Genomic DNA, 13,629 nt, shown 5'->3' on the forward strand with positions numbered 1-13,629 from the left:
GTGTGTGTGTGTGTGTGTGTGTGTGTGTGTGTGTGTGTGTGTGTGTGTGTGTGTGTGTGTGTGTGTACACACACTTCCCCCCCCAGCAGTTCCTTTTCCTAAGCGTTTATGTTACTACCAAATCAAAAAACTTAAAATTTTGCTAATAATACCAATTTCAATTTAACTTTAAGTAAATTAAGATACCTGTCTAAAGCTTCTGCTACCAGAGGAGTTAGAATTACATCTACAGTTCCTTTTACTTCTATTATGGCTGTTGTCCTAGTTTGGGAGACTGGATGATCCAAAGTCCATTCTTCCGTCATCGTTTCATCATCAGTAGTATCCACTGTTTTCTTTTCCAAAGGGGTATAGGGTGTACTACAAAATTCAAACAGAAAGCAATGAGCTAGAAGTAACAAATGGACATCACATATATTAAACTTCCATTTTATTTTCTTTGTTTAGTTTGGTACAATGCTAACAACAAGAATGGATTGCATGTGCAAGACTAAAGCAAGTCTGTATTTAACAGAAGATTATGTTGGAATTAGGAAGGTCAGTTTAGTTCAGTGGTAAGTATCTAATGATAAATATTGAATAGGCTCCACATAGTACTTTTCATATTTAACTTTTCTAACTCAGGCTACAACACAAGTAAACATTCCTCCATTAAAAGACTCCAAACTATGCCCTCATATTTTAGTAAGTGTTAAAACAATTCTTGCCATATGTTACAATCTTCAGAGTATTACACATTTCAGAAGGAAACTGCAAGCTCCAATACAGTGCACTAACAGTGCGCTAACCACAAAATCCAAGTTGTAGTTCAAGCATTGCCACAGATTAACTGATTTCGCCAGGAAACCTATCTAGACCTCAGTTCATAGTTTGAGTGTACCATAGAAAATCTTAAATATTGCTATATTTACTCAAATCCAAGACGAGGCTCCCCTCTCCCCCACCCCATTCAAGATGAGGTGGGAAAAGCCCCTTGTTTTGGATGCAAGTATAAGGTAGGATAAGGACACACACACATAGCTACTGCAATGCCAAACCGAGCCTCAACCAAGGCTCAGGATTAGAGTCAGAGCCAGAGCAGCCACCTGTCCCCCACCACCTGTGCCCTGCCCCTACCTGCTCCCCACAGCCTCTGTCCTCCCCATGTCACCTTCCACCAACCACTGCCTACTGTCAGTCGTGGCTCCAGCACCATTCCAGCATCCCAGAGCTACCACCAACTGGAACCCCTGTTTCATGACTGCACTGGGGCCAGAGCTAACCTGTGCTCTACACCCCGGCTAGAATGGGGCCAGACCCATAATGGACAGTAAGCATGGGGGAGGGGGGGCAGGAAAGAGGGCAAGGGGATAGTGGGGGGGTGGCAACAGGAGGAAAAGGTGGGAGGCTCAGTCTGCTTATCACCCCCTTCCCCTACCTTTGCTTTCCTCACTGTAGCAACAAGAAGGACAAATTTGAGCCAGCCCCCAATCATTAAGATTCTACACATGGAAAACTATAACAAATTTATAAATTTTCCATATAAAGTATCCAATTATTGGGGGGGGGGGGGGAAGGTGTGGAAACATATCCTAGATGCTAAGTCATGTTGGATTTGGGGGAACATGGTACGTACCATTCCAAAGTAAGTTTATAATAAAAAGACACGTGATATATGCCTGCATTTTACTAGAGCTAGCAAGAAATGCTATACTTAAAGGAAGTACAGGGCAGATACCTCTTTTCCAGTTATTTAAAGCCACACACAGAGTAATGCCATCTTCTACTTACTTGGATGTTGATCCTGTTAGTTGCATGCCTCTGTCCAATAAAGCATCTGCTGTGAGACCCTGTTTAACAATCTAAAACAGTACAAAAAAATTACTTCTCTCTGTTCCTAAATGATCTAAATGGTTTCGAGGGAAGATTCCCATTATTGTTTTCTCAAAGAGTATCACTCTAGCCTTCTGTCTTACCCAACAAAAGGGCAAGAACTCTATCATCCAGCTCTATTTTTTCAACTGTTTTAACAGTTCTTGAACAGATCTTATAGTTATCATATAAAAATTCAATGAATAATATCATTTGGACTTTCGTCTCAGATATTTTTTAAAATATCTTTCTAAGAAAGGCTACATATGAAAGTAAAGCTGCACAGTGTCCAACACTAAAATGACATTAACATTAGATTCTACTGTGTTAATTACCTATATTTTACTACAATAATTTTCATGTGATTTACATAATAAATAGGATAAAGTATACGGATCAATATACATGAAGGAGGAGCACAATAAAAGTATACTTTCAGATCTGTGAACTGAGATTCAATTTCATGTTGACATCTAATTAAAAGCAGAGACAGGGGGCCAAGGCATCTTGAAACGAACATAAACCATAAAAAAAAAAAGACTTTTACCCAATCACACTGCTGCATAAAGACAACATACCCCAAACATTTTGTTGTAAAGCAGATATTGCCTTGCCTTGCTGCAACCTGATACAAAAACCTGAACCTGAATAAATAACTTGGCACACCAGGCAGTACCTTTTGCAAGCTTCATAAAGCCAACGTTCTAGAATCTTTGTTTAAACTACGAATCAGGTATCAACCTTTAAAAGACAAAAACTATTATATAATAACAGTAGCTTAATAAAAAGCTGAGTTTTCTGCATAAGTTTTTTTACTATAAATATTTTCTCAATAAAAATTTTTACTATAAAAATTCTCTCAATGAGCCTGGTGAAACACTTACAAAAGCTATGAATAAGCACATAGTGAAATGCTGCTGAACTTAGATTTCTGTAAAGTTTTCTTAACTTATGTTAATTCAAAGTACAACTACAGGAAGAGGAATTGGAAGATCATAAAAATTCCCTCTTATATTTTCATGGTTATTAGGTTTCGTTTAATCAACTCTTTCTTCCAAATAAAACCTATTGCCTACTGGATCTTAACTTCTGATACATCAAAGTAGCATTGCAATGTCCCGTTATTATTTTATTAGCACCTCTTACAAGAATATGGTACAACCAGCATATTAATAGGAAATAAATATTAGTACAATCATCACCTAAATCTACACATTACCAGTTTTGTTTTGAAATAACCCTTTTTTATAGTACAAATTATAATGTTAACTGTAACTGGCAGAAGCATCACTAAGCTTTTGTAGCCGAGTTATTTAAGTAAACACTGCTGTAAATATATTCTGTAGAAATGCTAGACTTTGAGGTGATTTACTAAGTACAGAACTGGCATTATAACACCAGAGATTGTCAATATTTTCATTCACAAAACATTAACAATTTCCTGTTTGCTGCAACTAAATCCTACGACCATCTTAACTTCTGATAACCAAGGGTGAACAGTGTTAAGTTTCCTTTGAGTCAACTGTTTAGCACAACACATTCTAGCCTCGATAACTTATTTCCTTCCCCAATTACTGCCATACCTTAAAAGCTGGAACAGAAAGTTGTTCAAAAGATGAGGAGCTTTCCTCACTAGTTGGGGTATCAAGGTCCAAAGGGCGATGTAATGAGGATTTTGAGGTTCTTTTGTTTGTTGGATGCTTTACAGACCAATTGACCACTTGGAACTGGGTAAGGTAGTTTTGGTAACAGGTCATTACAGGCTGTTGTGATGTGATTTGTTCACTCTCTGCAGACTTCTCAGCTTCTGTAATATACATGTGCTCAACAAGTTCATCCTCTCCTCCCAAGGCTGAAACAAAAGAAGCCTGAGAGGGATGAGTTTTGATTGGCAAAGTTTTTGTATCCTGACTAGCTTCTCCATGGACTGCACTCGTTAAGGGTCCTTCTACACTGTGATAGATAGATCCTCTACTATATTCAGCTTTCTGGGCTTGCTTTTTCCTCTTTTTTCTCCCTGGGTAGGTTCCTGGGCCTTCATCACTGCTTACTGGCTCAAACTCTTCAGCTGCTGAAAAATAGGCTTCACTGTCAGCCACTGACATGCTGGAGTCCATTGAGCGATACTGGTGAAATGAGTTTGAATCTGCAGATGGCGTATATGGAAAAGAACCAAAGCTTCTCCTCTGTTTTGGAGAGTCCAAGACATTCTCATCACTGCGAGACACATCACTGCTAAATTGGACACCAACAGGAACAGGCTGCTTGTCACCATAGAAAGCTGCAGTAAGACTCTTAGTGCTCCCAAGTCGGGTTGAGCACACAGATGCCTGCCTTTTCAGAGGAGATCTGAGAGGAGACTGACCAACAGTCCTTTCCTGGCTGTTAGGAGACACTGGACTGCATTCTGCTGCCTCTGCTGGAAGACTATAAACAGAAATTAAAGATTATGTTTTTTTTCAAACAATAGTGTGAATCTTAAATTGCAAAGCACTAACCTTTCAACAGATGATACTAGGTACTTTTCAGTAACTCAATTATAAATGTTAATTTCCTCAAAGACAACAAATCGGTTCATATGTAATATTATTTTTCCAACACAGACCATGTATATTAAACCATATTAGGATCCTGTACCTGACCAAATAAGTCAAAGTAAAAGGAAATGTGTCTATGCAAATTTTCATGGATGTCTAGTTTCCCATCTAGATCAGAAGATTTGACATTCATCATCTGTACTTCAACTAGCAAATCAATTTCAGCATTACTGTTTGAAATAGCTGCATTTGCATTTTTCAGGGGTTTACTCAGTCTTAGTATTAATCCATAAGAGTAAGTAAAAATCAATTTCTGCCTTGGCTTGGCAGAATATACTAACCTTCCGTGACCATCTTCTCTTTTTGCACCAGACAAAAACTCCTTCTGTCCCATATGATCTTCAGTAGAAGAAGGGCTTTCCTTCTCACCTGCAAGCAAGGGAAGTGCAGCACTGGAACTGCTATTTTCCTCTGAAGATGAAGAGGAACTATGGGATCTCAATGGCACTTGTAGGCTTAGGTGCTGCACCTTTCTTTCTATTTCAGTACCCACAGATCTACAATCCCAATCTTTCCTTTTTACACCATTTGCTTTACCTAAATAAAACAGAGACAAATCAATTAATTTTTTTAAGATTTGAAAGCATTTCAAATTAAGTATTAAAAGCTACAAAGATCTCTTTCCCCCTTTTAAAACAAGTGTTTTAAAAAAAATTACTTTCAAATAGATTTATATCTTGTACTGATACAAATATATAAAATACAGGTATATGTAAAGAGGCAAACCCTGAATGCTTTTTGATGGCTGCCCAATTTAGACAATTACTAATAAGTGGATGTTCAGTCACAAAACTCCACTGAAAACATTAAGCATGAGTACCCATTCATTTACTGTTCATACGATTCTCCACTTTCACAAGCTTTTCATAACATGTACAATTTCTTGAACCATGGCAGAAAAATTATGCACACACTATTTTGCAACAGCATACTGATCATCAGTAAATATTCTACAAGGTATAAAGTGAAGTTGAGAATCCAAACTTGTCAGTAAATGGGACAAACCTTCATGTTTGTACCCAAAAAAAATGTTTTACCATCTATTATTTTTGGCATCTCCTTGGTAATGATCCATTCTCCTGGCTGCAATAAAGACTGTCCATAAAACATATCCAATTCTGCACTTGTACTTGAAAAAGCAGAACTGCTAGAAGGTGTCAGCTCTTCCAGCTTGAAGAAATCTAGTCCTGTTACTGTACCACCAAAGAATCGGCAGCCACCAAGACAGCCACACTTGTTCTTGCTTCTCTTATTCTTCAAATTATCATCTGGCCACAGAAACCATAACCTATTAAAGAAGAAATACAAACAAGAATAGTAATGCACTGGGAGGGACCTGAAGCACATTTAAACTCATAAGGCAAGTACAAGATTCAAAATCTGTCTCTCTCTGCTTTACATATTCATTCTTCCTTTAGTCAGTGGGAATTGGATAAGGCTGTATTATTTATCTAATCCTTTATTCATGGAAGATGCATAAATTGTACACATGTGTATGACTGACTTTTAGATGTCTGGTGGCTCCAGCAGTATCTATGGCCCTGAATACATTGTCTCTCTGTTCATAATTCATGAGGCTAGAGTGGCACCTCAGAATGGAACCCATAGCAGCCAAGCATACTGAAAAGAGAAACATCCTGAATAGCCAATAACAGACTAGGGCTTAGTCACTCCATATGAGATTTACAGCCTGCACTACCCCTCACCAAAAGTTATACAACCCAATCCTTTCATTAAAAAAAAGCCAGCAAGACTTGTTCACTGGTAAAACCCAGCTACCAAAGGCTTCCATCTTTACCCCAATAAGCTCAGTGCCCTTACTGCCAGACTAGAGAGTTACGTGGAACATGACAGGCTTGAATCATGTCTTGTGGAGAAAATAATTTAACTCTGGTCTCCCACATCCTTGGGAGTGCTCTGCTCTACTGAGTTACTGCATGAAAAAGGGCCAATGCCAAAGACCTATTCCTCCAATTCCAAATACAGTGTGTAGAGCTTACCTACTATATAAGATTAGAGCAGAGAGGTAAATTAGCCAGGTTAGTCTAAAGTAAGGCAGGAATAAAGCATACAATAAAGAAGACTGTTGCCTATGAAAGCTTATGCATCTCTGAATGAGTTATTCTAATAATGGTGACAGAGGTTGGCAACTTCTGACCCATCCAGCCTGTGGAACCAGTGGATCCGGTACCCCATCCCATGCAACGAAGGGGATGAATGCAAGTTGCAGCATGGTCCTAGCACCTACCCACCTGCCTCTGACATGGGATGGGTCACTCTGGCCACAGCCAAAAAAGGGCTGCTTACTCCTGCACCTTATAGCACTTTCCAGCTAATCTTTATTTTCTTAGAAAGGCAATTAATTAGAATGTCATGGGAGACAGTGTCAAAAGCCTAGCAAACGTCAAGGTGCATCACATCCACTGCTCTCCACCCCACTCCCCACTCTACCCCAATCCATACAGCCTGTAACTTTATCAAAGAAGCAAAGTTGGGTTGTCAGGCATGACTTCGTCTTGGTGAATTTATGCTGGCTCTTCCTGATCACCCTTTTTCTCCTTTAGGTGCTTCATAACAAATTGAGAACCCGCTCCAAGATCTTTCAAGGTACTAAAGGTCAGGCTGACTGGTCTGTAATCCCCCAGATCCTCCTTTTTTTCCTTCCTTAAAGATGGGCACTACATTTGCCCTTTTCCAATCATATGGAACCTTACCCAACCTCCACGATTTCTCAAAGAGGATAACCAATGGCTCTTAGATTACCTCAGGCAATTCCTTCACTACCCTAGGGTGCCTCCTATCTAGGCCTGCCAACTTGAAAGCATCTAGCTTCTCCAAGTAATTTCTAACCTGTTTTTTTACTACTTCATGCTGTCTGTCTGTTTCCTTCCCTATCTTTTCTGACAACTGCTCTCACCCTCTGGCAGCTGACCCTATTTTTAAAGACTGAAGTAAAGCAACAAATATTTCAGCCTTCTTTGAATCATCCATAACTAGATATCTCCTACATTCTTTGGTCATCTTTTCTTTCTTTTGCCATATGTGTAGAATCCCTTTTTACTGCCTTATGTTCCTTGCCAGTTGCATCTCACATACTCTTTATACAGTATGAAGAAGCTCTGCCAGTCATCTAACTTCTCTTTGAACTATATAAACTCAATTCTTAGCTTTTCCTCAAATAGCAGGGTTTTCTTTTTAATCCAGAGATTATTTAAATTGCTCTCCTCTGAACTCTACATCTGGTCTGAAATGTGTTACCCAATATAACAATGTACTCTAAAATTTAGCCAAATCCAACAAGAGAAATAGTTACCTTTGTAGCTACCTGATGTTACAATATTTTACTTTATAGTAAAATATGCTGGGCAGTTGCTTAGCTAGCATAAGACTGTCATTTCACTGAAATCAGTAAAGCTGTCATAATATACACTATTGGAGACTGACCAAGCTTCACTGTGTAACTGGTGTTTTTCTGTATATATCCATGATTACCATAAAATTCCTCCCATCTCTTCTCCCATCATGGATTACAGTTATTTTCATATGTTTTTTTTAATTGTACCCCATAAATTAGTGTTGTTAAACACTTATGTTCCTGGCTACATCTAGGCAACTTAAATAGCTTCTTAAGGAAAGGAAGCAAACGGAAGAACAAAACATGCAGCTCCCTCATACTGTGAGGGGAAAAAAAAAAAAGAAGAAGAAAATTTCCAAAACCATGACTTAAAAATATTTCGGGTAATCTGAAACAAATGTTCTCTGTAACACAAACTTTCTTCATTCATCTCAATATAATGTTAACTCTATAACGTAGCTGCAATACTAGGAAGAAACACCTTTTTAAAATAACTTGTATGCATAAAGCAGGTGTAAGGTTCTGCACCTAATTTGTGTCATGCATAGCAATCTGGTAATTTAACACAAGGATGTGTATACGAAGAGCAAAAATTGCAATGGTAAAAAATGTGATTTATTTAAAAAAAAGACATTGTTCTTCATATTGCCAAAGATTAAATCAATTTTGTATTATTTAAGAATCGAAGAGGCATATTCTTCACCTCATCCTGATAAATTATATAGAGAATGCATTGTATAGCCAATTTTCAGCAACTGGCTTATTTAGAGTGTGTAGTACAATTATTTGAACAGATGTAAAAGATTCCAAGGATTAAAACATTATTTCATGAAAAACATATCAAGTAGGAAAACATCAACCATGAAAGTCTTCCAATATTTTCACTTACCTCTTAGTTCTGCTATCATGGATTTCTAAGAAATGCCTCTGCACTTCATGTTTAGAATGATGATCTGCAGCTAAAGCAATATCAGCAGTGATAAGCCCCAAATTGACAGACCCAGCTTCCAGCCAGTATGCCCTCCGAAGTATTGCAGGCTGAAGGCTAACTCTGCAGTTATTGACCTGCTCAACGTACTGCCTCAGCTGAAAGTCTTGAATAGCAGCACTTATCCCCTCTCCAACAGACTGGTTGTGGAGGTTACAGTTTGCAACACGTATAGTGCCCATCTAAAGAAGATGCAATAAATATATGAAGCATCTCAATAGTTAAAACAAAAGTAATTTTAAGCTAATTAGAACAGTCAAAAAAGGTACAGTTTGTATCATTAACAAGAATAAAGATGGCCTTGTCATTTTAGCATAGGAATGCAAACCAGAAACTAGTTTCAACTGCATCTCTGTGGCTTGAGGTAGATCGGTAATATCTCTGCCTCAGGCTCTCTCCATTTGCAATATCGACTTTATTATATCACTATATTATTTTGTGAAGCACTAACACTTCATTATTTTCCTCTACAAAATTAAATGGGCGAAAGTTCAACATGCAAGAAATGTCAAAGCTAAGTTTCAATGTACTTTAATGAACTTTATATGACCACTTCACATCTCTTGTAACGCAATTTTTGATAACGCAGTTTTTCTCCCTAGGTATAAACTCCAGAAAGCAAGTTTTATTTAGTAATTTCTTTTACTGGACCAACAATATAATTGAGAGATGTTAGACATGCTTTCAAGCACAAAAAAGCCCTTGCTCAGCTCTGGAAACGAAGTAGATGCAGCCTAAGCTCCAGAAATACCAGGTAAAAATTTTTTTTAACTTAAGTAAATGAAAATAGTCATTTAAAGAAAGAGGAAAGGGCAGCAAACCCAGGGTACAAAAGAAATTATGGCTGCTTACAGGCATTTAAAAAAAAATGTGTTTTAACTTTAAGCTTGGCATGCCCCCCTGTTGAACTCACTGTATGCCCAGTAGAGGCATCTATGTCAATAGAAATGCTGCTGTCATGCCTAGGATTGCAGTGGTGATGGTGATGTAACTGTGATTGTCCAGGGAATAGAGTAGAAGCAAGATCTATTTGGTGTAGTAACTTTTATGGGACTAACAATATGATTGGGTGGGATGTTAGATAAGCTTTGGGGAAGAAAATGCCCTTCTTAACAACCCTTTTCCCTTTTGAATGGTCCTACTTGTTTACATAATTCGTTTGATCTATTTACTTAGATCCTTGCTTAGATCAATTACTCCTTTACTTAGTCTGAGAGGGTGCTGACAGACGTGGAAAAACTTCAGGTGAAGAGGCATCTCGTTAGTTTGGCCAAACTCGCCCAATGTCTGTACAGATTTGGTACTTCAGCGGGGCTTTTTAGGTGTTTTTGTCTAATAACTGCTTGAATCAGCTGTAGATAGTGTCAAAAAGCCTTGCTGAACTGCATGATCTATACAAATGCTGGGAAGCCAGATCAAACTAATGAGATGCCTCTTCCAGTAAAGCACTGTTTTTTCCAGGGGCGGGGGGGGGGGGGCTCATGCCTGTCAGCACCCTATCACACTAAGTAAAAGAGTAGAGCAGTTGATCTAAGTAAAGATCTAAGTAAATAGAACAAACTAATTATGTAAACAAATAGGACCATTCAAAAGGGAAAAGGGTTGTTAAGAAGGGCATTTTCTGCCCCAAAACTTATCTAACATCCCACCCAATCATAGCGTTGGTCCCATAAAAGATACTACATCAAACAAATCTTGCTTCTAATACGTTCCCTAAACCATCCCAGCTACACCACCATCACCACAACAATCCTAGTAAGCATGACAGCAGCATTTCCACTGACATATCAAGGGGAAGCCCCTTTACCCAAAATGTTTACTGAGGCCTTTGCTATACCACCGTGGTACCTAGGAGAATCAATAGGAGCCTTTGCAGCAGTCCCTTGCCTAGTTACTGAACCAGGCCAACAGAAAGCTAAATTTAGCTGCACGTATACAAGTTAACAACATTACTGTACTGCTCAGACCCCCATTTTCAAACTCAGAATTGAAGAAATCAAAATTAATTTCCTCCAGAATAAATCTATACTGCATTCCCATCCAAAAAGTCATCATGCTGAGTTTCAATGGAAAGCTTCTTAATTTTTAAAGAGAGTGTAGGATTTTATTCCCCATACTTTTTTGGAAATAGGAGACAAATTAACTTGCTTATGATTTTTTTTTAAATTTGAATTCATGCACTTTAAAAATGTTTACTTATGGATCTACTATTACATTCAAAGTCTGAACTGTGTTCCCAGATGTTCCAAAAACTTCCCACAGGATACTGGAAATTGATTTACTAACATTTCTAGGAGTGCCCACATAAGTGTTTAAGTCACTTCTGAAAAAATAAACATAGGCTTCTTGAAAGCTTTACCTTAGATCTCAATGACACTAAAAATATAACATGATTAAAATCCGTAAAAAGGGGCCATAGGAAAACTGCCCTCTCAGCCTTTGTTTGGTTACACTAGACAAGCCAAGCTCTATTATGGTCTTTCATAGCATAGACTCGCCACACCCTGATCACCAATTCCTATTTTGTTAATTTTTCTTGAACACAGATTCCCAGAATAAACAATATTCCAGAACAGGTCTTACTAGAGCCCTGTACACTGGCATTTCACTTTCCTGTCTCTATAGGAACTACCTTACCCAGTACATTTTAGGATGAGGGTTGTCTTTTTCACAGCTGTAGCACACTAGTGCTCAGTCATCCTACCATTGACTAGCAACACAGGTCCTTCTCTTCCTCAGTTGCTTCCAACTGATAAAGTCCCAGTTGATAGAAGAAGTTTTTATTATTAGTCCAAAGGGTGCATGATGTTGTATTTGGTACTACTCAGGTTTCACCCCATGTTTATTACTCCAATCCTCAAAGTTGTACAGTTCTTTCTGTATGATATCCTGACCTCTCTTTCTATTGATCTCTCTTAATTTTGTGGCATTAACAGATTTTGTCAACACACTACCGCTTCTTGTGCCAACATTATTAAGGTAAGTACATTATTTATGTGTAAATGTATTCTTTAAAAAATTATCAATAAGATATATTTTTACAAAAATTAAATGTTCTAGACATTTATTCCGTGTAAGATATATAAAGTGCTTTCTCGCATGGCAAAGGATGAACAAAATGCAAAGTTCCCACTCTTCTTTTCTATCTCTACCTTTATGTTGGTGGCACAGCCATGCTCTACAATGTACAGATCTGCACCATCCACAGCTAGACGTGTCATGGTGTACTTTAAATCATCAGATGTTGGACATGGCCCAGGGACACAGCTCATCTACAGAAATGTAAGCAAAACATAGTATTAGAATTTCAATTTGATATTAACAAACTATTTTTATTATTTCAATGTCCTTTTTAAGCAAAAACAAAGTAGATGATAATGAGGTTCCTTGTAATTCTCTGAGATGCTGTGCTTGTATGTACACCAGAAGAGGAGTCCATGTGCCCCTGTGCATTCAAGATTCAATTGTTTTGGCCAGCACTGACAGTAGAACTAGCATTGTGTCCAGAGTATAATTTCTTCTTCAAAGAGCATAAAAGGCAGATGAGTCACCCACACACCTCAAGTTCTTTTGCCAGTGCAGAATCCCAGAAGAAGATGTGTCCACAGAGGAAAAGGAGGACGAGTTATAAAATCCACAAAACATATCAGAAAGACAACTGCTATAGAGGAAGTTAACTATCCACTATTTTTCAAGTGACTATCCACATGGATTCAAACTCATGGTAACAAATGGATATGGAAGTCTCTACCAAAGAACACTGTCATTTAAATGTGTGGACCAGACTTCATGTAGTTTTTAACAAGGGGACATTTCTCAAACAGGCAGAAGGAGGTGCTAAAGCTTTACTAAAATGAACATTAATGTGTCCTAAGAGCTCTAACAACAAATCAAATAACTTCATAAAGCAGACATATTCTGGGGGTAAACCAGGGGTCAGCAACCTATGGCTCATGAAGGTCTGACCTGGCATGGGGGAAATCCACAGCATGAAGTTATACCATGCTGCCCATTTCCACTGCAGGCCTACTGCTCCACCACATCTCTCACCCTCGCTTCAGAGGGGATGGGGCCACAGTAAGTGCAGGCAGCTGTCTACTCTAGGGGGCTGAGACTCTCAGCCCACAGTGGGGGCTGGGGTAGAAAAGGCTGCCTGTACTGGCCGGAGGTGGTCAACTGCTGGTTTTGACAGACATACTAAGTGTATCATTATCAAAGGATGCCAATAAAAACTTATGCAGAACTGTTAGGCCTGCATGATTCTGTAGCAAGACGAGTGCAGCACAACTACTCCAGCCTTAGTTCTGTTTCATCCAGGGTCAAAGTTAAGGTGATTTTCATCATTAGTGTCACTACAGGATCATGAGAACATAGCTGCACTGTAACAGATGCTAGTAACCTGATAATCAGCTACACATTCATGGAGGTGATCAGAAGAATGAACGCTTGCATCGGAAATGGTCCATCTCTTTGCGCCTTTTTCACTAAGTACGGGAGGCCCTGTTGCTTCACCCTCTCTTTGACTGCAGTTACAACAAGTAAATATGGCACTGTATGAAAATAAAAAAGTATTCAAACGTGACAGAAGGGACTTGGTACTTCCTGTCATCTCACTTGAATGTGTCCAAAATGATACCTACAAGCTAGGATAAAAGGGGGCAAAGCAAAAGGTTGAAGGTAGATATGAAAATTACATAATGAATGAAGGTATAAAGTTATTACATGTTCTATTCCCTGTATTTTGGTTAACTACATTATTCCTGGGGACATCAGTTGCAGTTAAAGCCTTTTGATGAAACGCCACATTAAAATCCCATCCCAAATTTAGAGCATCAGTT

At 38.5% G+C, this 13,629-nt stretch overlaps 1 protein-coding gene across 3 annotated transcripts in view; it reads right to left on the reverse strand.

Annotated features, from left to right (window-relative positions):
* The window catches only part of KIAA1109 (KIAA1109 ortholog), a 299,447-nt gene that overhangs the window by 147,966 nt on the left and 137,852 nt on the right, over window positions 1–13,629 (reverse strand). For all 3 annotated transcript variants that reach the window (XM_019522065.1, XM_019522064.1, XM_019522063.1), the window contains exons 24-30: window positions 11,944–12,063; window positions 8,693–8,973; window positions 5,486–5,736; window positions 4,730–4,985; window positions 3,435–4,278; window positions 1,771–1,841; window positions 187–360 (exon numbers count right to left, since the gene is read on the reverse strand). In XM_019522065.1, the coding sequence (XP_019377610.1) occupies window positions 187–360; window positions 1,771–1,841; window positions 3,435–4,278; window positions 4,730–4,985; window positions 5,486–5,736; window positions 8,693–8,973; window positions 11,944–12,063 (1,997 nt within the window). The remainder of the gene's footprint in view (window positions 1–186; window positions 361–1,770; window positions 1,842–3,434; window positions 4,279–4,729; window positions 4,986–5,485; window positions 5,737–8,692; window positions 8,974–11,943; window positions 12,064–13,629) is intronic.

This window comes from Gavialis gangeticus, unplaced genomic scaffold (assembly GCF_001723915.1).
Source record: "Gavialis gangeticus isolate Ggan-Ray unplaced genomic scaffold, GavGan_comp1, whole genome shotgun sequence".
NCBI classification, from domain to species: domain Eukaryota; kingdom Metazoa; phylum Chordata; order Crocodylia; family Gavialidae; genus Gavialis; species Gavialis gangeticus.